General features: G+C 27.3%; 6 protein-coding genes across 6 annotated transcripts in view; 5 read left to right on the top strand and 1 right to left on the bottom strand.

The window, feature by feature from the left end:
- The window catches only part of Phum_PHUM512870 (Poly U-binding-splicing factor half pint, putative), a gene marked incomplete at both ends in the record, with an annotated part of 5887 nt that extends 2763 nt beyond the window's left edge, over positions 1-3124 (top strand). The window contains 4 exons of the mRNA XM_002431077.1: positions 1557-1684; positions 1755-1953; positions 2036-2792; positions 3015-3124. Coding sequence (XP_002431122.1) covers positions 1557-1684; positions 1755-1953; positions 2036-2792; positions 3015-3124 — 1194 coding nt within the window. The remainder of the gene's footprint in view (positions 1-1556; positions 1685-1754; positions 1954-2035; positions 2793-3014) is intronic.
- A 4239-nt stretch (positions 3125-7363) lies between these two features.
- On the top strand, positions 7364-13162 carry Phum_PHUM512860 (polo kinase kinase, putative; the record flags this gene model as incomplete). The annotated part of the gene is made up of 16 exons (XM_002431076.1): positions 7364-7522; positions 7617-7781; positions 7884-8213; positions 8372-8524; positions 8636-8814; positions 8868-8940; positions 9241-9328; positions 9673-10113; positions 10196-10552; positions 10705-10824; positions 10913-11118; positions 11179-11478; positions 11574-11586; positions 11662-12143; positions 12221-12670; positions 12755-13162. 16 exons carry the CDS (start codon positions 7364-7366, stop codon positions 13160-13162), a joined length of 3924 nt encoding a protein of 1307 aa, XP_002431121.1.
- A 191-nt stretch (positions 13163-13353) lies between these two features.
- Phum_PHUM512850 (uncharacterized protein) lies at positions 13354-15116 on the top strand (the record flags this gene model as incomplete). The annotated part of the gene is made up of 5 exons (XM_002431075.1): positions 13354-13689; positions 14213-14242; positions 14309-14354; positions 14456-14472; positions 14949-15116. 5 exons carry the CDS (start codon positions 13354-13356, stop codon positions 15114-15116), a joined length of 597 nt encoding a protein of 198 aa, XP_002431120.1.
- Positions 15117-16944: 1828 nt separating this feature from the next.
- On the bottom strand, positions 16945-17832 carry Phum_PHUM512840 (transmembrane emp24 domain-containing protein 9 precursor, putative; the record flags this gene model as incomplete). The annotated part of the gene is made up of 4 exons (XM_002431074.1): positions 16945-17094; positions 17168-17314; positions 17388-17608; positions 17697-17832. 4 exons carry the CDS (start codon positions 17830-17832, stop codon positions 16945-16947), a joined length of 654 nt encoding a protein of 217 aa, XP_002431119.1.
- Positions 17833-18634: 802 nt separating this feature from the next.
- Positions 18635-19281, top strand: Phum_PHUM512830 (uncharacterized protein; the record flags this gene model as incomplete). Its single annotated transcript, XM_002431073.1, has 3 exons — positions 18635-18739; positions 18845-19033; positions 19114-19281. 3 exons carry the CDS (start codon positions 18635-18637, stop codon positions 19279-19281), a joined length of 462 nt encoding a protein of 153 aa, XP_002431118.1.
- Positions 19282-19830: 549 nt separating this feature from the next.
- On the top strand, positions 19831-22452 carry Phum_PHUM512820 (uncharacterized protein; the record flags this gene model as incomplete). The annotated part of the gene is made up of 10 exons (XM_002431072.1): positions 19831-19920; positions 20005-20159; positions 20248-20403; positions 20483-20631; positions 20698-20888; positions 20979-21336; positions 21417-21583; positions 21661-21930; positions 21994-22109; positions 22188-22452. The coding sequence occupies 10 exons, from the start codon at positions 19831-19833 to the stop codon at positions 22450-22452; spliced, it is 1917 nt and encodes a 638-aa protein (XP_002431117.1).
- Between the last annotated feature and the right edge of the window lie 2922 nt (positions 22453-25374).

Genomic DNA, 25374 nt, shown 5'->3' with positions numbered 1-25374 from the left:
TTTAAAAAAAAAAAAAATAATAATTTTTTAGGTTGGGGTATAAAAAAAAAAAAAAAAAAAAAAATTTTTTGCCAAACCGCGTAACAATTTTTGCTTTACTTTTATTGAAAGCAAAAAATAGGGGGACGGGAAAAGAAAGAAAAGAGAAAATTGTGGGGGCAAAAAAAATTTTTTTTTTTTTTTTTTTTTTTTTTTTTTTATAATCGTATTCGGGCAACAAGAACGAAAAAAAAAAAAAAAGAAAAATTAAAGGGTTAAATTTGGTTAAATAAAAGTTCTTCCTTATTCGTGTCATTCCAGGGTCATTATCTCCACGTTCTTTAAATTTCAACGGAGAGCAATAATAATAATAGTGTTTTGAGCTAAATTATTTTTATTTATTTATTTTTTAATTTTTAAATTTAAATTTAAATTTTTTTTTTTTTTTTAAACGGAACCGTTAATTATTATTATTATTACTAAAAAAAAATTCACCGTTGAATTTTTTTTGTTTTTTTTTTTTTTTCTAAACGGTAGCCATTACACTCTATTGTGATTGCTTTTTGTTCGAAATTACTATGGTGGTGTCAGTCAAAGTTTGGATAACTTAAGGTAAAATAGGGTTTTGGAAATCGTCGACGTTATTGTATTAAAATTTTTATTATTTTGTATTGATGATAATGATGATATTTAATAAAAAAAAAAAAAAAGAAAAACGAAGTGAATGACATTTTATAAAAAAAAAATGTTTTTTATTTATTTATTTATTATGATTTGTTAATGGGGGAATTAAAAAGGGGTTTCCCCTCCTTTTTTTTAAATTTTTTTGGGATTTTCAAGTGCTGATTTTTTTTTTTTGTACAGCACTATACTTTCACTTCGTTTTTATTGTTTTTTTGTTATTATTATTATTATCTTTGCATATCGAGATATATGTATATATATATGCATATAACTCGAATGCAAAATTAAATAAATGACTACCCCGTTAAGTCTCGTACTACACAGAATCCAACGTTACTTTGCACCCGGACCGACACGAGTCGAAAATCAACCAAATATCTACGAGTGCTTGGGTAACCAAGGTTCGTTACGTCAAAATGTTGGTATGTATTGAACTCTGAACTCGCTAAAAGAAAAAGATTTCCGAATATAGATAGAAATTGAAAATGATATATATATTAAATACCTTTGTTTTGGTTTCAAGTTTGAGAATATTAAAAATTAAAAAAAAATTTAGTTGCGATAGTTTCTTAAAAAAAAAAAAAAATTACTTAGGTTATATTTTGACAAGTTGGAGACTGTTAGGATTTATTAGTATCAAAAAAACCTACTACTTCACAAGTATTATCATTATTATTTTATTTAAAAATTCTAAAAAATTTTATAAAAAAAAAAAAAAACAAAAAAAATTAACTATCTTATTTGTGTCCCTCTATCTATCTATCTATCTGACGTCCTCATCCACTCCAATCCGCTGTTTGTGTATTCTACTACAAAATAATCAGGTATAGTTATACAGACGGGTGTGAACGCTTTGTTAATTACAAATTAATTGTCCTGTTGACTATAAACAGGTGGGACGACCCAGCAACATGCCACAAGCTCAAGCGGTTATAGATGAAATAACAGAAGAAGCCAAGCATTACAATAGAATCTATGTTGCATCGATACATTCTGATCTTACAGAGCAGGACATACAAAGGTAAATAATTCAAAGGTAAAGAATAGTAATAATAATAATAATATATACATGGTGATTGAATGTTTTACAGCGTGTTTGAGGCATTCGGATCTATTAAATATTGTAAATTAGCTCAAGGGCATGCTCCCAACAAACACAAAGGATACGGTTTCATCGAATACGAAACATTACAATCTGCACTCGAAGCGATAGGATCAATGAATTTATTCGATTTAGGTGGTCAATATCTGCGTGTCGGCAGAGCAATCACACCACCCAATGCTTTAGCTGTACGTATATATATATATATATGATGGAAGTCATTTTTTTTGTTAGAAGAGATTTTAACGCGACAAATTGATGTTTATTTAGGGACCTTCGACACCCGGAGCAGGTGCCATGCCTACGGCGGCTGCCGTAGCCGCCGCAGCTGCAACTGCTAAAATTCAAGCCATGGATGCCGTCGCAAGTAATGCTGTAACTCTAGGATTAGCTAAACTAGGAACGCCTGTCAGTGCCATGATACCGAATATACCGACCTTGCCTCCGACTCTGCCAGTTCCGGGTATCGCAACAATCCCTGGTCTGCCAACCGTGTCTCCCATGGTCATGCCTCAAACGGCGTTTGCCCAACCGGGAGCGATCATATCTCCCCCGGGTCTCGCCGTGCCTCAAAGAATAATAGGTGCTCCGCAAATAGCGCCCCCCATAGTGGTGACTCCAACCGTCGTCGGTCAGCCCATTGTAAATAATGTGAGTAGTCCTCAGGATGCTCTTCGTCGGGCTCACGAGCAAGCTCAGCAAAAGCAACAGGAGGAGTTGCAAAAGAAATTGCTCGACGAAACGGAACCTCAAACCCTGTCGCAACAGGAAAACATGTCAATTAAGGGACAAAGTGCTAGACATTTAGTTATGCAAAAATTAATGAGAAAAGTCGAGAGTAAAGTGATTATGTTACGAAACATGGTCGAACCGCAGGAAGTTGATGAAACTTTACAAGAGGAAATACAAGATGAGTGTAGTAAATATGGCGTCGTTGAAAGAGTTATTATTTATAACGAAAAACAATCGGACAATGACGATTCGGACATTATAGTTAAAATTTTTGTTGAATTTTCTAGAACATCCGGTGAGTATTATTATTATTATTATCATTATTATTATTATTTTACTTGAGTAACTTTTTTTAAAAAAGGCTTTTAAAAATTTTGCAGTAAATTTCATTGTTTGAATGGGGGGGGGTGGGAAGAAAAAACGGTTAATAATTTCCACGGAGGGGGAGGGAGAGGGGGGGGAATGAAAGAAAGTATTATTATTATCATTATTATTTTTTATCTATTATCTTTTCCAGAGGCTGAAAGTGCTCGCGATGCATTAAACGGAAGATATTTCGGTGGTCGTTTAGTTAAATGTTCTCTATACGACCAAGTTTTATTTGATCATAGTGACTTTTCAGGGTAACAAAAAAAAAAAGTGAATAATATTAAAAAAAATATTTATTGATTTTTTAGTGATGATACCGTTAAAAAAAAAAAAAAAATTAATAATAATAATAATAATAATAATTGCGTTTGTTGTTCTCTTCCTTATGGGGAAAAAAAAAAAAAAAAAAAAAAAAAATGGTTGATTTAGTCTTAATTATGTAATAAATAACACACACATTGTCTAATTTAGTTTTTTTTTCTTTTAATTAATTAATTAATTAATTAAATAAAAAATGTAATAACAAAAAAAGGAAAAAAAGGAAAACAAATGTAAATAATAATAAATAAAATGACTGTCTTTTTATATAGTGTTTTTTACTATCATTATTATTATTATTATTATTATTAATTTATAATTTATTTATTTACTACCAGGTTGTAATTCGTAATCATCGTGTTTGGGAAATTTAATTTTTTCCATTGATTTAATTTCATTTTTATTTACGGCATTCATTTTTTTATCGATTTTTTCTGCTTTCATTTTAATCATTTTTAAATTTTCTAAATTTCTTTCGATTTCTTCATTCGTGGGTGGATTTTTTCGTTTGTGTCTCAACCACGATTCCCATTCGGGTGGTATTTTTTGAAAAAAATCATCGTCTGGAACTTGATAGTACCTGGAATTTTTCCTGAGAGTACCAGACGTAGTGATTTCTTTTTCGTAATATTTCGTACCATTGTAATCGATTCCTTTTAATTTGGGTTTGATTTTTAATAACTTAAACGAATCCATTATTGAAATAAATATGGTTTTCCATATTCTTCTTTTGGCGGGTTCCGCCATTTTGATCTGACACAAAAAAAAAAAAAACAAAACAAAAAAATTTAAATTAAATTAAATTAAAATTTATTTTTTTATTAAATAAAATAATAAATTATTTATTTAAAATTGTATGGATATCGATTATATTTTTCATGAAATGAAAATAATAATAATAAAAAAAAAAAAAAAAGATTTTTTATTTAAATAATTTGTTAAGTTGTATATATTTTTATTATTATTATTATTTTGATAAATAATTGATTGATGAATTTTTTTTTTTTTTTAAATAAATAAATATTTTAACGGGATTTTGTTGTTAACTTGTTGTAGGTCATTGCCTCAAGTATTAAATTTAACTAATTTAAAATTTCATGTCAATATTATTAAAAAAAAAAAAAAAAAATTATTCCTTAAGGCCAAATAAAATTCATCGAGTAAATTTTTTTTATAATTTGCAGAATGTTTTAATTTTTCTACACAAAATAAATCAGCCTTGGTTGTTTTTTATTTTATTTAATTTATAATTAAGAATTGTTGATAAAAAAAAGAAAAAAAAAGAAAAAATAATTAATGATAATCGAGAGACATTTGTAAATATTTTTTTTTAAACGTTTCATCTCGAAACAAAATATTTACAAATTTTTTTTTGTTTGTTTGTATTGAAATTTTGAAAAATTTTGTTTTTATTTTTGAATTATTTGTATATCAATTGATATATAAAAAAACTCAATGAATAATTAATAAAATTTTATTTTAATTAATAAAATTTTATCGATTTAAAAAAAAAAAATTCACACAAGAATTATATTTACAAAAATGGGGTGAGGGTATTATCGACTAGTTTGATATTATTTATAACTTTCTCTCACCTCAGGAAAAATATTTAAAAATCTACTATTTTTTTTTATTTATTTATATATATATATATATTTTTTTAAGTTATAATAAAAAAAAAATGATAATTATTTAATTAAATTTATTTGTTTTGTAATCATCATAAAAATCTTACGAGATGTAAAATAGTTTTCTCTCTCTCTCTCTTTTTGATTTTGTAAACAATGAAATTAAAAAATAATAATAATAATAATTTAATTTTGTATAAAGAGAAAATTAAATTTTAAAATAATTATGATGAAATTAAATTCGAAAAAAAAGGTCAAAAGTAAAATTTTATCTATAATAACATTCATGAACAAAAAAAAAAAAAAAAAATGGTGAAAGTCATGTTTCTTTTTTTTCACACATTGCTAATAATTTTTTTTTTTTTTTTTTTTTTTTAGTTTAATCAAAAATTCTAATTATTATAATAAAGAATAAGAAAAAAAAAATTTTTTTTTCATTGGCATGAAATTAATAATTTATGTAAAGATTGTATGTAATCATATGCGAAAAAAAAAAATAATAAAACGACAAATTAAAAAATGAAAATTTTAATTAAAAAAGAAAGTAATTAATACATTTAAAAGATTTAATAATAATTATTATTCAGATGTATTTTAATAGTTTTATTTTATTATTAATAATCAACCGATAAATTATTTAAATATTATTAATAAAAAAATAATTTTATATTGACAATATTTTTTTTTGTATCATTTAATTATTGAAATATATATTTTAAACAAATTAATAAAATTACATAATATTAAATAAATTTGGGGTTTACCCCAAATACTAAAAGGTAAGGTTGATAAATTTATTGACAAAAAAATTGTTTTCAAATAATAATAATAATAATAATAAAGTGTACCTAAAATTCAATTTTATTTAAAATTATGAGAATGAAATTATTGGTTAAATGGATTTTACGATTCCACGTGAAATTTAAATATGAGTAATAAATAAATAAGCAAAAAAAATTTAATAATAATATTTTGTTAAGAGACAACACATTAACTGTACAAGCCTTTATCAAAATATTTGCAAAATTATCTCATTATTAATACTTACTTACTTCCGAGAAAGCAGAAAAGTAATAAGTCAGCGCCTTCTAAATGCTAGTTTTGTTGCTGATGTCACGTTCAGGCGTGGTGTTCAAATGGATATTTTGTATCGTGGGATATTAAAGAAATATAGAAAGTTGTGAAGTTAAAAGTTTCAATCAGATTTAATTTTAATGTAAATGTAGTGAACAAAAAAAAAAAAAAAAAAAAAGGGAAAAAAAATTTATGTTTTTTATTTTTTCGAGGTAAGTTTTTTTTTTTTTTTTAAATGTACGAGAATTAGTACACAGTTGTTGGTTGAGTAAGCCTATTTGCTTCAACGTAAATCAACTGCCTTTCCCCTTTAGTTTCTATCATTATCGTGAAGTTTTTAGTAAAATGTTTACGGGACCGTATTTGAAATCGTTTTTAATTTTTTTTTTTTTTTTTGGAGTACGTAATTTGAAAAGTTTTTTCCCCTGACATAGAATGTCAATATAAATGACCTTGAAAAAAAATTTTTTTTTTTTTTTTCTGCAAGATAATTGAGGATGCACAGCCTCGGTAAGTCTTCTTTTAGGTAGGCCTACTCGAGATGTGTAACAAACAGGTGCTATTGATTAATAATGATACAAATAATGTTGGGTTAAATTACGTGATTTATTATCGAAACTCATTGATTTCGTTAATTACTTTAAAAATTTTTTTTATGGATAGAAATATATTTACTACAACTTTTTATGAAAATTTATAAATTTTTGATTCATATGCCCCCAAGCAAATGTAAATTCTTAGATCATATCATACATATTCATTTATATTTGGGTCACTGATTTTTTTTTTTTTTTTTTTTATTATTTATTGATGGATTAAAAAAAATTCAATTTTTTTCTGTCGATTGATTATCTTAAAGTCCTGAAAATAAAAGATGACCTTGATTTTTACTGCTTGTTAAGTAATTTTTTCTTTATTTTATATGTGTATATTTATTTTTACCTCATGAAAAAAAAATTATTTACTAAATTTCTGACACAGTTTATAAATGAGATATTAATTTTAAAGATGATCAATATAATACATTATTAAAAATCATTTCTAAATATATGTATATAAAAATGTGTAAGAACTGTGAAAACCTATTTTTTTATAAATTGGTGTAATAATTTTTATTAAGAGTTTGTTTTTTTCACTCGTTTTATATCTAAATAAATGCTTAGTATCAATTCTTTGAAATATATTGTTCAGTTTCAAGTTCATTGATTTGCGTTTAAAAAGTAAATTGTTTGTGTAAGTAATAATAATAATGTTCATGAGGTGTAATTTGTTAGTTTAATTCATTAATATTTGTTTTTCAGGTACAATTTTTTTTTTTTTTTTTTATTTTCAAAATAATATGTAGTGAGTAACTAAGGTTTTTATTAAACCAATGTATCATCATTCATAGAGTGATGATGATGATAATATTACTAAGATAATTTCACTAACTCATTCTCGGTTGACATGATTTTTTTATAAATAACTATCATTCACAATGTCTTTCTTGAGTAATCTAAAAAAGGTCCTCCATTTGGGGGCCAGTGATGCTAAAAAGAAAAAAGGTTTCAATAACATTCAAATGGATTGTGATCCCAAGGAACATTGGGATATGATTGGAGAATTAGGAGATGGAGCTTTTGGAAAAGTTTACAAAGTAAGTCTGCATAAGTATTGTTTCGCTTACTGATGTAAAATTAAAAGTTACAGTTATTAATTTGCTTGTTATTTACTGTTAAATTAATTTTCAGGCTCAAAATAAAACAACTGGGTTGCTTGCTGCTGCAAAAATGTGTGCCTTAGAAGGAGAAGATGATTTATCTGATTTTATCGTTGAAATTGATATATTATCCGAATGTAAGCACCCCAACGTTGTAGGTCTTCATGAATCATACTTTATAGATGGAAAGCTATGGGTAAGAAAAAGAATTTTATTAATAATATTAAATGTGAATGGGATTTAACCTTTTATAACTTGTTTTAACCAAAGTAATTTATTATTTTTTAATTTTTTTTAGATACTAATTGAATATTGTGATGGAGGTGCGCTTGATTCTATAATGGTTGAATTAGATAAACCGTTAACAGAGGTTCAAATAGCCTACATATCGCAACAAATGTGCCAGGGTTTAAATTTTTTACATCAGAATAAAGTGATTCACAGAGACTTAAAAGCTGGAAATGTATTGTTAACAATGGATGGGGGTGTCAAAATAGCAGATTTTGGAGTTTCATCTAAAAATAAATATACTCTTCAAAAACATGATACTTTTATTGGGACACCTTATTGGATGGCTCCAGAAGTTGTTTTATGCGAAACATTTAGGGATAACCCTTATGATTTTAAAGTATGTATTTTCATTCTTTTTTTTTTTTTTTTTTTTTTAATTCACAGTTTTTTTTATCAAATTTTAAAAATTCCTTAAAAATTTCATTAAAGGTTGACATATGGTCATTTGGCATCACATTAATCGAATTTGCTCAAATGGAACCTCCCAACCATGAGATGTCTCCGATGAGAGTTTTATTAAAAATTCAAAAGTCTGATCCACCGAAACTGGATCAGCCATCTCAGTGGTCTAAGGAATTTAATGAATTTGTAGCAAAGTGCCTTGTGAAGGATCCTAGTCAAAGATCCACGGCTGAAGAACTTTTAAAGGTATAAATTATAATATGAGACTTTTTATTTTTTAATTTATTCACATTTTCAAAAAGTTTTATGGAGAGAGAAAAAAAACATTGTGCTAAATAATAAAACTACTTTTTTCAGCATCCTTTTATATGCAATGTATCTGATTCTAAACCTGTAAGAGACCTACTATTAGAATATAAAGCTGAAGTTGTCGAGGAGGAGGTGGTCGATGATGAAGTGGATGTAAGTATATTTGGTCATTTTATAAGACAATATTCGAATAAATTGCAAAATTTAGGTGGCCAAAAACACAGTTGGTTACATTAGCATGGTGCATGTAGCTAATAACTGTATTTCTTCATCATAAAAGCTATGTAAATATTTCATGCTATCAGGATGTAATTATTAAAAAGCAGAAAAAACGTAGGGAAATTTATCAGCGCGTTGGTGAGTGAATAAATGTTATCCATTTTATTCTCTGCCATTACTGTTATTTTATTTTATTTTTTTTACAACCAAATATGTCAAAAATATCATATGTTAAATGATATTACGGTTTGAAACCGTCGTTTTAAAATCTTTCAATTATTATTATTATTTTTTTTTTAGCTGCAGGTTTAATTTATTTATTTTCCCAATGTTCCTTTTAACTTTTTTTTTTTTTTTTAGCATGATTTTTTAAATTTATATATCATTATGATTTTCTTTTAAAAATATATATATATTTTATTTATTTTTAGGAGCATCGCGCTTCTCAAATTCCGTTGGATCTGGAACCTGGAGATGATGCTGTGTCTCTTAAAAGTGACAATGAAGTCAAAGGTAAAGGTTGTTTTTAATTATAATTTTTTCCAGTAAAATAAATATTTTGTAATTTTACCTAATTAATTGTATTGGAACTAAGAATTTTTAAAAATATGAGAGAGATTTTTTTTTGTTTTATTTCAGTGCCTGAAGAAGATACAATTGTTGATCAAAATAAGGATGAAGGGTTAAAGAGGGAAGCTGACAAAGAAGAAGATTTAGAAAGGAAACGTTTAAAAAAAGAAGAGAAAGCCAAAGAATCGGATAAAAAAATTGTTCGTATATTTTTAAATTAATATTATTATTGTTACTCGAAGAATTTTATCATTATCTTAACTCTTTTACCATTGTAATCTTTTAGATCAAAAAAGATCCAGAGCCTAATGTTGAAAAAAGTCGCGGAAAAGGTAAAGCTCCTCCTCCACCACCACCGTTGCCATCACCTTCAGTGCCTTGTAAGACTGATGTGACCAAATCACAAAATGTAAATGTTGTTAATGGACAGCAAAAAAGTTCGGCAAGTGTTAGTGAATTCGTATCAAAGTCTGTACCTCAACCTATACTTCCAAAATTAAATCAATCCAAATCCCTGGAAAATGTAAATAATAATACCAAAATTCTTGCTAAAACGCCTCCGGAAGCCTTGTTCGATCGAGAGGCATTAAAAAGTACCGAAAAACCAATTTCGCCTCTAATTAGTGCCACAAATAAAATTAAAAATGAAATTCAAGAGGATAAAGGAGGATTACACAAGGATGAATCAAATGTTGAAACACGTTCAAAGAGTTCTACAGATATTATTGTATGCTCTGGTACGTGCACGCGATGGATGACATATTAACATGAAGTAATTTTTTTTTTCCCTATTTTCCTCACGGTGGTTAATCATTTTAGGGAACACCGGGTCAACGGTCACGGTAACAACCACTGACAAAAGAAACGAAGAGTCTTCATTGTTATCAAATAGTTACTCTCAAGTAACAGTTGTAACCACTCATCCTCCCGTAATACACATGCCGAGAGACTTTCCCTCTCGACCTCCCGTCCAAACAACAAGTCAAAACGAAGTAACCATTGTTGCCAACGAAACGAATAAAACGCAGATTAACGAATCCTCTTCAGATTTTGAATTTTTAGATTCTTTGGAAGTTAATAATACGAGTGACTCAAGTTTTTCGAGAGGGCAAAAACTGGATGAAAGTGAAGTTTTTATAGTTAATTCGAATTATATTAATGACAGAGATAGAAGAGGTAGGTCATTTTTTTCTAATCTAAAAAAAAAAAAAATAAAAATGATGATTTGTTGCATTCCAAATTCATTTTTGTCACCTTTTTTATAGGTTTTAACGATAGAAGAGGTTCCTATTTGGAAGAAACCATAGATGAGATGACCTTTGAGGAAGAAGATGATGTTGATCGTCCCAACGTAAAAGATATGAGTCATGTTAGCGTAATTAAAGTCGGTGACGATTCCAGTCATCCGATTCAATGCTCTCGACACAACGAGGAGAAAAAACCTTCGAGTTTTATTTTAGGTATTTTAATTTAAAGTAAAATACTTTTTTTTTTTTTTTTTCATTTTGAAACGTACTGTATGAAACGTTTTTTTAGATCAAGATGGTAGCAAAGCCACGTCCATAATTTTAGATGGATCGACCGTAGGAGAAACTGAGTCAGTTAATAATGAAAGATATAAAATACCATTAAATAAAAGAAATGGAGATCTTTATCAACCTGATAATGTGCAAATTGTAGTTAATAAAAATAACGATAATAATTCACATGTAAGATGGACGCCGATAATATTTTTACAACTCGTGTAAACGCAGCTCTATTATTGTGATTAACTCGTTAATTGTTAATAATTAAAGGGAAAGAAAAATAAAACGAATCAAAAGAACACTCCTCTGCAAGATAAAAGACAATCTCCAGACGGTTCATCAGCTTCTAGATCGGTTTCCAGTAGTGGATCATTATCCGGACGAAGCAGCGAAAGTCAACAAACGCTTCCCACGTCTTCGAAAACGTTGGATCGTTCAGATGCCGAAAGTATATCGACCACCACGAGTCAGGATAGTAGAGAAAGCAATAAAGAAAATAGACCCGGTAGAGATTCGAGAGCTAGTGCGGATACGGATGAGGATCTTGTTTTGAGGCGAAAACCAGAATATACCAGAGTAATTTTTTACAACTCATTGCAATTACAATTTTTTTTTTTTTTTTTTGTCATATCAATTTTTTTATTAAATTTTTTCGGTCGTCTCGTTTATAGGAACATCGACCGGGTAGATCTAAAGAAGATATTCAGATGATGGCGTACAAAAAGAAAACAAGAAAAAGAACGAGAAAATTTGAAATAGATGGCGTGGTCGTTACGACGACTACCAGCAAAGTCATTTACGGGGATGATGAGAACGATGCGACCTACGATGATCACTTGTTTCGAAAGCAGGAATTGAGAGAATTGAAAATGTTACAAAAACAAGAACAAAAACAGTATCAAGACTTGTCGTATAAGGCTCAGTTTGCAAAAGAACAGCAGGACAAAAGATTTGAACAAGAAAGATTGCAACTTACGAGAACGTACGAGTCGGATTTGGATACTCTAGCGAGGCAACAAAGGCAACAGGTGGAAAAAGCAGAACAACAGCAAGAATCGGATTTACGAGCGGCTTCGAAAAAAATCAGAGTCGAACAAGAAAGAGAATTGAAACAATTTAGGGAAGGTTTAAAACAAGAAATGCGTCTGTTAAAGCAAGAAATAGATTTGATGCCCAAAGATAAGCGTAAAAATATATTTAAAACGCGGAAAGAAGCTCTCGCGGCGGAACACGAGCAAAAAGTTTGTAAACGAATGTTCTAAGAGAAAAATAATTTAAGTTTAAACAATATTAATTATTTTTTTATTTTTTATTCAAGGAGAAGCAATTTGCTGAAAACTTGAACGAGAATCACGAAAGCCTCCTCAGGAGACTAAGTGAAACTCATCGGGAAAAAATTGCTCTTATGGAAAGGCAATTTTTACAACAAAAGCAAAGGCTATTAAGAGCCAGAGAATCGGCTCTTTGGGATTTGGAAGAACGTCAAATCCACGAAAAACAACAGCTCGCGAAACGACAATTGAAAGATATATTCTTTTTACAAAGGCATCAAATGTTGATTAGACACGAGAAAGAATTAGAACAAATAAAAAGAATGAATCAACGGAAAGAAGAAGATTTGATAAAACGTCAAGCGGTCGAAAAGAGGCAGCTTCCGAAAAGGATTAGGTCTGAAATGAAAGCTCGCGAAATGATGTTTAGGGAATCGATGAGAATTAGTATGAGTGCAATGCCCGATCCCGAAGCAGAAAGAGAAAGGTTGAAAAAGGTAAGGTGTAAGGAATTATTTTGAACTAAAACTTGGAAAAAAAAAAAAAAAAAAAAAATTAACATTCCTGTTTTTTCGTTTTAGTTTCAAGAGAATGAAAAGAAAAGGTACAGAGCCGAACAACAAAGGTTTGAACTTAAACATCAGCGTCAGTTGGAAGAATTAAGAGCCACATCCGAGGCCACCATAAAAGAATTAGAACAATTACAAAACGAAAAAAGGAAAATGTTGATGGAACACGAAACGGCAAAATTAAAAGAACAGGAAGAAGAATACAACAGGGAGTTGAAAGAATGGAAATCCCAGTTGAAACCTCGAAAACAAGTAAGTTATTATTATCATTATTTATTAGGCACGGTAAATGATTGGTACCTAACGGATCGCCCCACCCCCCCCCCCGCCCAAAAAAAAAAAAAAAAAGAACAGCTAAGTATTTTTTTTTCGCATTACTATTATTATTATTATTATAAAAATATTCTTGAATTGAACTAAGGGATGATTTTCTGCTTTGTTTTTATCTAGTTTTTTTTTTTTTTTTTTTTAATTTTCTTCTGACTCGGCTAAAATTAAATTGACTAAATAATCAAAATGATGATTAATTAAATTTAAATTTAAATTCAAATTAATTTTAAAATCAAAAAAAAAGTATGTGCAAAAAAAAAAAATGAAAGAAAAGAGTTTAAATGGGGTTTCCCCTGATGCAGCAACTGGAATCTGACTTCGAGCTTCAGGCCAGAGAATTGGATTCAACATACGGACCGGTGAAATACAGAAACTCTCATCAGATGACTTCGGTTTCTTTGTCAGGATATTCCGGAATGAAATTTGTTGCCGATTCAAAACCGAAAATGTTTGGAACTTATCCTCACGTTAGAAGTTATCCCACGGAACCTTCCCTATCCGATTCTCCCGCAGCATCCCACGATTCTCCCATCATAATACCCCGGGTGTCTTTGTCGAAAGGGAGTCAGAGGGATTCGTCTTCCAGTTTGGAAAGTTGCGAGAATGTTACTCATAGGGTTCTTCAACATTGGCAATAAAAGAGGAGGGGGGGGGGGGAAACGTTTTTTTTTTCTCTCTCTCTCTCTCTCTCTCTCTCTCCCCGCGAATTGCAGCTAGCTTTTTTCTAAGATAAATAATGAATGTCGCTTTAATTTTCTTAATTCTTATACTCGTCACAAAGTTTTTTAAACAAATTTATAGTAACAAAAAATATTTGCGGGTGCGAAATTGCTTTACCCTTTTATTTATTAATTTTGTATGTCACAAAGTCTTTTTAATTAATTAATTAATTAATTAATTAATTAATTAAATGGCTGAGTGATTATATTTTATATAAAGGAAGGAAGTAAGGAAGGAGGTTGTTATAATTTGTATGTACAGCAGAAGGAGCACACATATTTAATTTTGTTGTATTTCATCATTTTCGGTAATGCATAGTCTTATTTATGTTTGTTATTGTTGGAACTAAAAAAAAAAAGAAAATAATAATAATAATAATAATAATAATAAGTAAAAAAAAAAAAATTGATTTAATTTAAGCCTATAAAGTCATTTGCTTTACCCCATATCGTTTGTACATACGCTTATTATATAATTTGCCTTTTTTTTTTTTTTTTAATATAATATAATATATAGGATTATAGTATAAATTGCTCATTTGCTATTAAAACTATCGTGCCTTGTATTTTTTTTTTTTAACAATGGCTTTTTTTTTCGCTTGAATCACTTTTTTTGTATGCTAGCAATGATGAGTGGTATTAAGTATTAATTTAATTAATTAAGACGATGATAATAATTATGTAAATAGTGGATATTTATGTATTTATTAAAATATGAGCTTTTAACATTTCACATGTGATTACGTCACGTCTTGAAAAATGGCGGCGACGAGACAATCAAATTAAATAAAATAACATTTGCTTATCATATACGCTAATAGCATTATTATTCGCTTCCTTTTTCACATCAATGCATGAAAGACGGCGGTTTTTTATAACATACGTTTTCTAATTATCCATTTTGATTCCATTGAAGTTTTTCCTTTGAATAATGGTTGAGGAAAAATTTTTTTAAATAAATCAAAAAGGGTGCGTATGAAATTTTTTTTCTAACGCTTCATTCATATTAATAAATATTTTTTCTTTTAAACTTTTTTTTATTTTTTTCGATATTTTATTTATTCGCGTCGAGAAATTTATTACGGTTTTTTTTTTTTTTTTTTTTTTTTGGGGGGGGGGATTCGCCCTATTAATTCCGTATCGGATTTATTTTTCAGAAATTGGAAGAACAATTTATACAACAATTGGACGAACAAGAACAATTGTTTGGACCCGTTATGGCTCTCCCTCTGGATCTTTCTGATTTATCACAAGATCATCATCATCATCATCAACATCCGGTTGGATCGACGAGGAGTAGTTTATCTTCCGTTTCCGAAGGATGATGGGGGTAAAAAAAAAAAAAAAAAAATGGAAAGAATCGAGCCTGAGAAGAAAAACAATTAGGATTTGAATTCGTTCCTTTTTTTTTTTTGTTTACAATTTTATCCGTTGCGCGAGCGGGCGATCGATTTAATCGATTAATCGATCGATAGTCAAACTTGAATTCCCTCCCGTAGTGTGTTTGTTTGTCGGGTATGATGATAATGGTGGATTTATTTTGTGTTAAGTTTTCAGTAAATCGTTTGTCTGTCTGTCTGTCTGTCTCTCTCCCTCTTTCACGTGTGTAAAATATTAAATTAATTTTGTTTTCTCGTCGTGTCTTTTAAAAAGGAAAGAAAAGAAAAGGAAACGAAATGTAAAGTATTCACTTTTTATTACTATTATTCTAGATAGTAGAGAGAAAGAAAAAAAAAAAACCGTTAGAGTTTTAAACTCTGATGATTTTTTTATATATTCATTCAATTAATTAATCGAAATGAAATTATTTAGTTATTATTATTATTATTATTTTGCGTCGAATCAAAATAAATATATATATATATATATATAGATGATAAAAATTTATAATAATATTTAGTCAATAAATAGTAAAATGAAAAAAAGGCCTTTTTAGTGCAAAAAAAAAAAAAAAAAACGTGCAAAGTAGGTTGAAAAAATAGTTGAATTGTAAATTATTATGGGCGACATCACAAAATGTATAAAAAAAAAAAAAAAAATTTAATAATAATAATAATAATATATATATATATAATAAAAGTAATAGTATTTAAATATCGTTGTGGAAAGTATAATATAAAATGAGTTGGGCAATTAATGATGATAAAAAAATTAGTGCCTGATAATAAAATGTATTAAATCAAAATAATATTAATTGTAATAATAATCATCATCAGCATCATCAATTATTAATTAATCAATGAGAGTATTTTTTTTTTTAGTTTTTTATTATTATTATTATTATTAACTTGCACTATTTTGCCAGATTTGGGAAAAAGTTTTTTTTATATATATATATATAAATTATATAAATTAGGGTAAAAATTTTTATGTAAAATTGATAAATAACTATATATATATATATATATATATATATATATATATATATATGCGAGTTAAATTATTGATTTATTGTACAAAAAATACAAGTTAGATTAATAATTCTTCTTTCTTACTCTTCTTGTCGAATAAACAAAAAGTTTTATATATATATTATTTAGAGAAGTCAATGAAAAAATGTTTTTATTTCAGTCAATCACCCTACTTATTTACATAAAATTAATTATCTGTTAATTAACACATTTTTTATAATAATTTTTCTGGCACTATATATGAAACAAAATAAGTATTCGATAATGTTTTATTATAAATTAATTAAAATTGAACTCTTTTGTTTTTTGTGAGGGTAACAAAAAGTGATTCGATTTATAAAAAGAAAATGACATGATAATAATAATAATAATAGGATGGTGTATGTGTTTATGTATTTAATATAGATAAATATATATATATATATAATGTTTTTATCTACGGCTGATTTTATATATATATATATATATATACACAAATGTAAATTGTTTCGTTGTTAATGTACAGTTATATTATTAATCAGAAATATCATAAAGTAAATCAAAATCTAAATTGTTTTTTTTTTTTTTTTTTTTTTATGATAAGTTTCGAAATTCCATAATAACATTAATTAGATTTTAGTGTTAATTTATAATGTGACTCGATAAAACTTGACATAATTTATTAATATGGTAAGAATCAAAATTTACGAGTGTAAAAAGATTTTATTAACAGTAATAATTAAATAATAATAATAATAAATATTTAAACCAATTTTTTAGCTTCGAAAAAACTTTTCAAATGTTTCATTTGCCAGGCTCCCATTGCAATAAGAATACATGTTTGAGTTAGAGACCACCATAATACTCTTGAATTTGTGCTTTCGCTCGTCTGTCTAAAACGTTCTTCTCTATACTATAATAAAAAATTTTAAATTTGTTAAAGTTGTGTGTGATTGAATTAATTAAAAAAAAACAAGTTAACTTACTCTTTGATAATCCTGTTCTTTTGCAATTTGTTCAACTTGATCTAATAATTGTCTTAAACGCAATTGTAATTCTGATAATTTTTCCTTTTGTGCAATGTGATTGTAATCGACAGCATGTTCACCGACTTGAATATCCAAATGTACTCTCTAAAATGAGTTATTTATCAATATTATTATTAATATTTTATATACTGTTTAATAAATACAAAAACTCCCTTACCAATTGACTTCCACTAAACCATTTTGTACTATTTGAAGACATACATAAAACGTGTTCTCCATGCGAATGAGATGTAAATGAAATTCTTCCCTCAGAACTGTATACTCTAGATAATAATGTTTTATCTTCGGGGTCTCTTACTTCAACATGCATACCAATACCAGCACTTGAAGGCATAATACCACCACTACGTGGATCGAGCAATTCAACTTTATAATTAACTAAAATAAATAAGTTTTATCGATTATTGTTTTTAATAACGTTTGAATTTATATTGTGCCGAATTAAATTATAATTTATTTTAATTACCCATTACAGCAGTTTCATCTGGGATTTCTTCTATAAAACATTTTCTTTCGGTTTCTCCTATGTGAAAATATAAAGCCGAAGTAAATTCAATAATTAATAAAATAAATAAAAACGGTATTTCAAAGGTTTTTTTCATGATGTTTTAAGAAAATACATTGACGTAAATCCAACTATATGGCTAGTATTAAACTTAAACACGTATGTAAGTCGTACACGACAAAGTCGTGAAAGTTTTTTTTATTCTAAAGACACGTTTTTTTTGCCTCCCATTCCTATGCGTTTTTTTAAAAGTCGTTTACGGTGATTCAAATAAAAATGAAGGTTTTTAGTTTTTTAGTTTTTAATTTTAAGAGAATGATTTGGAAAATTCAAATTCAAAGCCTTACAAAAACGCTAACGAGGTAAGCTTTTAGTCTAAAATCAATTCTTAATTAATATTTTAAACTGAATACTACACATCACTACAGTAGAATACTGGTCAAAAATTTGCAAATCAAATTTATATATTAAATTGTAAAATAACTAAATGTTTTTTCGTATTTATTCTTTTAACAAAAGATAATTTCGATGGGGAAAGATCGTTTAGACAATAATAAAGTAAAATAAAAACAAAATTGAAAATTACATATTAAATTTATATAATGATAGGTTTTTACTTTGATTCGATAATTTACTGCGCATGAGCAGAAATGAGCTTTAACAGAAATTTTAATTTATAACGACCATTAGTCGATTTTTATAAGTTTGAATTTCTCCGTCCGTTAATCACTTTAACCATTTTCCATTCTTTTAATAAAACGTATTCTTCTTAAAAGTATTTGCATAAGATTAAATTTAAAAATTTGATTTTATTAATAATATTATTTTTAGAGAAAAAAAAACAAGCGTAATTTTTGCATAAAGAAATATGTTGAAATTTAATTGTAATAAGAAGAGAAATGGCGATGGGATGGATTTGGTCACAGATTAAAAAAGCAATGGGATATGGAAATCGTCAAACAAGTTCAGATGTTACCTCAAATTCAATATCGCACAATGACGTTGTAAGTTTATCCCTTAATTAAATTTATTTATTTTTACTTAAACTCTTTCATTGAATAATACAATGTCGGATTAAAATCTTGTAATTTTTATTTTACCTTATTCAGATAACAACTTACCATTACTATCATCATCATCATCATCATGAATCACCACCTCAGATTTTTCGAGAAGCTTGTCCTTTTTGCCGGCAACCATATACCAATAAATCAATTGGTACTACCAACGAAGAAACGTTTAGAAGTAGACGCCATAGCAGTGATCCATTTCTATCACATGTCAAACTACCTCCTAATGTAAATATGGCGGCCTATTTTGATGAGAGTACCATTCTCACACATGTTACATCACAAAATTACAATTTGTTTAATTTAAGATCTGTGATTCAAAAACATATTCTGGAAACAAATGTGTTCTTGCAATGGAAGGTTTAAGAGTGAAATCTACCCTCAGCCTAGATTCTGCTACCAGTTCAGAACTGAATTGTTTTAGATCTTTTCCTCAATATCCAACACGACACAAAACCAAGGAAGAATTTTTGTAAGTTTTTAATAAATTTGTTTTTAAGTTAATAATGTAAAAATGTTACATTGTTTCACCATTTTAAAAAAATAATTTTAAAAATTTATCAGAGGTTAATTTTTACATAAAATGGAGGATTACTCATTGAATTTTTGAATTTATCGATAATAATGTGTTTGAATAATTTATTTTTTCACGCTCATCTTATCCCGAAATTGAATTATTATTATTATCTTCTTTTTCGAAGTATCGATTAATTCATTAAAATTACATGTTTTGACATCGTTGCTATAGATACTCAAAAAAAAAAGAAAAAAAATTCAAAATTTCATACAAACTTATTTATTTAAAAAAAAAAAAAACTGGTTTTAAGAAGTTGATCATTCCCTAATTCCTTTTTTTTTTGTTTTTAATATTTTTTTTTTTTATTAATTGTAAAAATACACACGCGGTGTTGCATGATTGTACAATACTTTGATTGTACACTTTTAAAGAACTTATAAAAAAAAATTAATTTAAGTAAAAATTAACACAAATAATTTTTTTTTTTTTTTTTAGGCAAGATGTACACATGGCTCATCAGACGGAAAATTATGCGACCGTACAAAGATTTTACATGAGAACTTTTGATTCTTTTGCTGAAATATGTGCCTTATTTAAAGTAAGATTACACATACCACCTATAATGTTTTTTTTTTTTTTTTTTTTTTTATTCCTGCTGAAATTAATAATTTTTTTTTTTTAGAACGATCCCGATCAGGAAGGCGGGAGACTGGAAGATAGCGATTTAAAAATGGATTTAATAAATTCAGTTCATGATATTTTAAGAGGAATGCCTTCTTTCATTCATAAAGCCGTACTTAAATCGATTGTAAACGCTTTGATTGAAGAAGAAAGAGAGTTCGTTGTATTTTACATTAATTAAAATTTTTTTTTTTTTTGTTTTTATGTAAATCGTTAAAAAAAAATTTTTTTTTGTTTTTTTTAGATTACATTCTAAAGATAACGTTCGAGCTTATTTCGTGTTGATACAAAATCCCGTTTTTTCATCTCAGTCGACTTATACCATTTTTGCTCATCTCCTGAGGCAAATAGTTGAATTGCCAACGGAAGATCATCAATTACTAGTGTGCTGGTTTAAAACGTAAGTCGATTTTATTAAAAAAAAATTTATTTATTACGTCGGCCATTAACTAAACTCAAAAAAAAATTTTAAATTTTAGATTAGAAGTGAAAAATCTTCGAATGGTTTTGAGGCATATTCTTCAATTCATAACGATTCGTCATTTTCCTCCGGCTGAAAAGAGGTTGCCATTTATGGGAAAATGCAAATGGTGGATTCCAAATGCTGCAAAAGTTTTGGCACTTTTAAGTATGTTTATCGATAGATAAAAAAATTGAAATGATTAAGAAAATTGAATGTGAAAAACAATTTTAGATGCTGCAAATGATTCTAGTGATCCGCCTCATCTTCTCCACTACACCGAATTTTACAATTCAGCTTTAGATCATATTGATTTAATGCAAGAATATTATAATTGGCAAAATCCGCAACATTTTGGACAATTTTCATATTGTCAATATCCTTTTGTACTCAGCATCGTAGCCAAAAGATTTATTTTAACAAAAGTGTGTATATATGTTTTTAAAATATTTATGAAAGATTTACCGTAAATTATCTTTTATAAAAAAATTTTTTTTTTTTTTTTTTTTTTTTAGGATTCAGAGCAACAAATGATATTAACCGCTAGAAAATCGTTAGTGGCGAAAGTAATCAGACATCAACCTCCTCAAATAGATATTTTTTTTTTAAATATTCACGTGAGAAGATTTCATTTAGTGAGTGATTCGTTAAATGAAATTTTTTTGAAACAAAAAGATTTAAAAAAAAAATTGAAAGTGAGTTTTATAGGAGAACCTGGATTGGATATGGGAGGACTCACGAAAGAATGGTTTCTTTTATTGATTAGAGAAATTTTTCATCCGAATTACGGAATGTTTGTTTATCATCCTCATTCAAGATGTTATTGGTTTAGTACCGAGCGAGAAAATAATCTTAGAGAGTACAATTTAATTGGTAAATCAACCTCTTTTAAATTATACAATAAAATTTTTTTTCGTTTCATGTCGAATTTAAAGCAATTTAAAATTCTTCAGGTGTTCTAATGGGTCTCGCCGTATATAATTCCATAATTTTAGATTTACATTTTCCATCAATTTGTTATAAGAAACTTTTATCACCGCCTGTTGTTCCTTCAGCCGATACATCTGCCGTCGGTATCGTCAAAGAACCAACAATTGACGATTTATCTGAAATCATGCCAGTAATTATTATGTTCGCCTGATAGATTTTTCTGTTTAAACAATAACTACCTTAGTTACGTCATTTTTATTACAACAGGAGGTCGCAAAAGGATTAAAAGATTTATTAGATTACGAAGGGAATATAGAAGAGGATATGTGCATGAATTTTCAAGTATCACTCGAAGAATATGGCGAAATAAAAACGTATAAATTGAAAGAGAATGGAGAAAATATTCCCCTGACAAACGAAAATAGAAATGCTTACGTTGAACTTTACTTAAATTGGATTTTAAATGCTTCCATTTACGAAAAGTTTCGAGCTTTTTATTTAGGCTTTCACAGCGTTTGCGCATCGAACGCATTAATCGTAAGTCAAATTTTAATTAATATTTACGTAAAAAAACCTTTTTAGAAAAGGATTTGTTGTCAGATGCTCAGGCACGAAGAGGTTGAAATGTTAGTGTGCGGCTCACCAAATATAGATTTAACCGAATTAAGAAAAGTAACGGAATATGATGGTTACAAGCCGGATGATCCGATAATAACGTACGTTTAATATTTTATCTTCTGCTTTTTTTTTCACTCGTTTCCAAACATGTTAATTTCGAATTTTTTTTTTTTTAGCGAATTCTGGAACGTGTTAGAATCATTATCGGACGAATTGAAAAAAAAATTTCTTTTGTTTACCACGGGAAGCGATCGAGTACCTGTCGGAGGTATGGGAGAAATGACGTTTAAAATTACACGTGTCAATAATCGTCCCAGTAATTTACCGGAAGCTCACACTTGTTTCAATCAATTAGTTTTACCACAATACGAAACAAAAGGAATACTCAAAGAAAAACTTATAATTGCTATTTCAAACGCCGAAGGTTTTGGTTTGGAATGAACCAAATCCCAAAATTTGTAAATATTTGTATAGGTAAATTTTTTTTTTTTTTTTTTAACTTTTTCATTATTTTTTTATGGCGAACGGTCAATAACGTTTATGTTATTTATTTACAATGTTGCACGACGTTTATGATATTAAAAAAAAAAATATGTAGTAGTGATAATATAAAAAATTCAAGAAACATTCACGTACACGGGAACAAAAATTGGGTTTTTATAAATGTTTAAACGAGAAAACGTGGCCCCAGAATAGTTTCCTTCGTTTTTCTACGCAATTTATTTTTCCCTAACAAATTGATTTCCTTTAGGAAAAACTAACTTATCAAACGAGGGGGATTTACTTATCCGTAATTAATTTTTTAATGTTTTTGTTTTTCAGATAATTATTAATAATCAATTTTTAAAAAAAAAAAAACTAATGTAACATGATTGTAGTTGTAGTTTTAATATAAAATTTTTTTTTATGTTTCAGATATAATCCTAAATCGAATATAAATTTAAATTAAGGAAAAAAAACGCAAGATGGAGCAAAAAAAAACAAAATTTTACGAGCAATATGAGATTATAAAAAGAAAAAAAATATGGAAAAATATGAAGGTAGTAAAAGGTTTTTTTTTTTTTTTTTTTTTTTCTAATAAGATTTGTTTTTACCGTAAATATCTAAAATAGACAATGAAAAAGCGTCTGTTGTTACCATGACAACCGTGAGGCTGTATAAATTCAATATTTCATTATACTACCAACGTGTTTTCAACGTACTAGTTTTCCCCATTAACTCGTGTCAAACGTGTGTTTTATCATTTGCGTTGTTTTACTTTTTTTTTTTAGTTCGCGTGTCACGACAAATTTTTATTTATTATTATTATTATTATTATTATTAGGTGTAAACCTATCGTCTCCTCTCTCTCTCTCTCTCTCTCTCAATGAAATTCTTTAAATTTATTTAAATTTATATATTTAACAAAAAAATTAAATTTAATTTTAAGTTCGGTCGAATAATTGTTTTTTTTTTAACGTAAAAAAAAAATTTTGTACTATGAGGACTAAACGAAATATTTTTTAAAATTAATTAATAAAATAATTAGTGATAATAATAATAATAATAATAATAATAATAATAATAATAATAATAAATTAAAAGTCATTTGTTTTAAAAAAAAAAAAAAATTAATTTGTTAAATAATTTAATTGATAAATTTTCCCGCGTTATTTTAAAATCCAAAAAAAAAGTTGATAACGCATTCTTTTTGTTTTTGTTCTTTTCATATAATCATAATTATTATTATTATTATTATTATTATTATTTGTTTTTAATTGAAATTTAACAATTTACAAAAAAAAAAAAAAAACACGTCAGGGTAATAAATTAATTATTATTATTATTACAAAACAATTTAATATATTTATCGATAAATAATACATTTTAATCGATTGAAAAAGTTTAAACAAAAAAAAAGCAGAATCAAAACGAGAGAGAGAGAGAGAGAGAGAAACATATTTTATTATATAAAAATATTACAAATATTTTCGAGTCTAGAATTTTTTTCCGAAAAACAAGTTTTATACACGCGTGTAATAAAAAAAAATAAATAAATAAGATAAAATAAAATAATTTAAACAAAATATCTTGTCAAGTTAAAAATAGAGTAAAAGAAAAAGAAAAATTATTAATACAAAGTTTTTTTTTTTTTGTTGCCAATTCTTCGGGGGGGGAGGGGAGGGGAGGGGGCAGACAGTAGTTATTCAAATTTGATTTGTTTACAAGACAAAGAAATATGAAAGATATTTGACCCGTACAAATAAATTAAAAACAATTATAAAAATATATAAAAAAAATTTTTATTTATTTATTGTTTCGACATTACAAAAAAAATTATTAATCATTATTAATCTCGTCAATAAGTCTTAAAACTTATTTATTTTTTTTATAATTAATAAATATAATTAACGATTTTTCATGTACTCGTTGCCCTTTTTACGTTTACCTTCGTTTCCTATTATTATTATTATTATTATTTTAATAACAAATTTTTAATTTATTTATTTTAGTGTTAAATTAGTTATTGAAAACATGACTTGAAAATATTTTAACGGTGATTGTTATGTGAGAGAGAGAGAGAGAGAGAGAAAAGGATTTTGGAAATTTATGAAAGCTAAACATTAAACAAATAGTGATAATAATGATGAAGAATAATATTGATGATAATATCGTATTAGAATCATTGGAAAAATTAACACAAATCGATAGGATACCAAAAAAAGGTAAATTTTATTTATAACAAAAGCATGAAATTAATTTTATGGGAAAATTTGAATAACAAACAAACAACTTTTTCCACTTTTGAAGTAAGTTTATCATTATTATTATTATGTTCACTATAAAAACACGACAAGGCTCTTATTTGTCGGGGTTTTTAAGCATTTATCCCAGGTTTCTACCCGACGATTCCTTAGGGATAAATACTCGAATTTCGGTGGTGCTACTTATAATATTTTCCGAAGAATGTGGGCCGTCCCACATAGTGCGATTTCCTGGATGGTTTCTTCTTTTAGGTTCCTCATAATCTTCTTTAAGTTTCCTTTCATTGAATGTGGCATGGCTCCCAATGCTCCCACGATGACCGGAATCGTTTCTGTTTTTGTTCCCCACATCCTGGTTATTTCAATTTCCAAATTTCTGTATTTCAGCCTTTTGTCTCTGCTTCTTTGGCTGTCTGGTGCGTTTTTTCTGCTGTTATTATTATTATTATTATTATAAAAAACTAGTTCAAAAATATTTAAATTTAATATCTATTTAAGATTTATTACTCATAAAAAAAAAAAAAAAATTTTTTTTATACAAACAACATAATTTTGTTAGGTTGTTTGGTTGTTCGGTTGTTTGGTTGTTTTTAAATTTAAATTTTTATGTTTTTGTATG

This window comes from Pediculus humanus, genomic scaffold (genome assembly GCF_000006295.1).
Source record: "Pediculus humanus corporis 1103172108281 genomic scaffold, whole genome shotgun sequence".
Taxonomy (NCBI): domain Eukaryota; kingdom Metazoa; phylum Arthropoda; class Insecta; order Psocodea; family Pediculidae; genus Pediculus; species Pediculus humanus.
The sequence above is the reverse complement of the archived record's forward strand: the minus strand, read 5'-3'. Positions and strand labels throughout refer to the sequence as shown.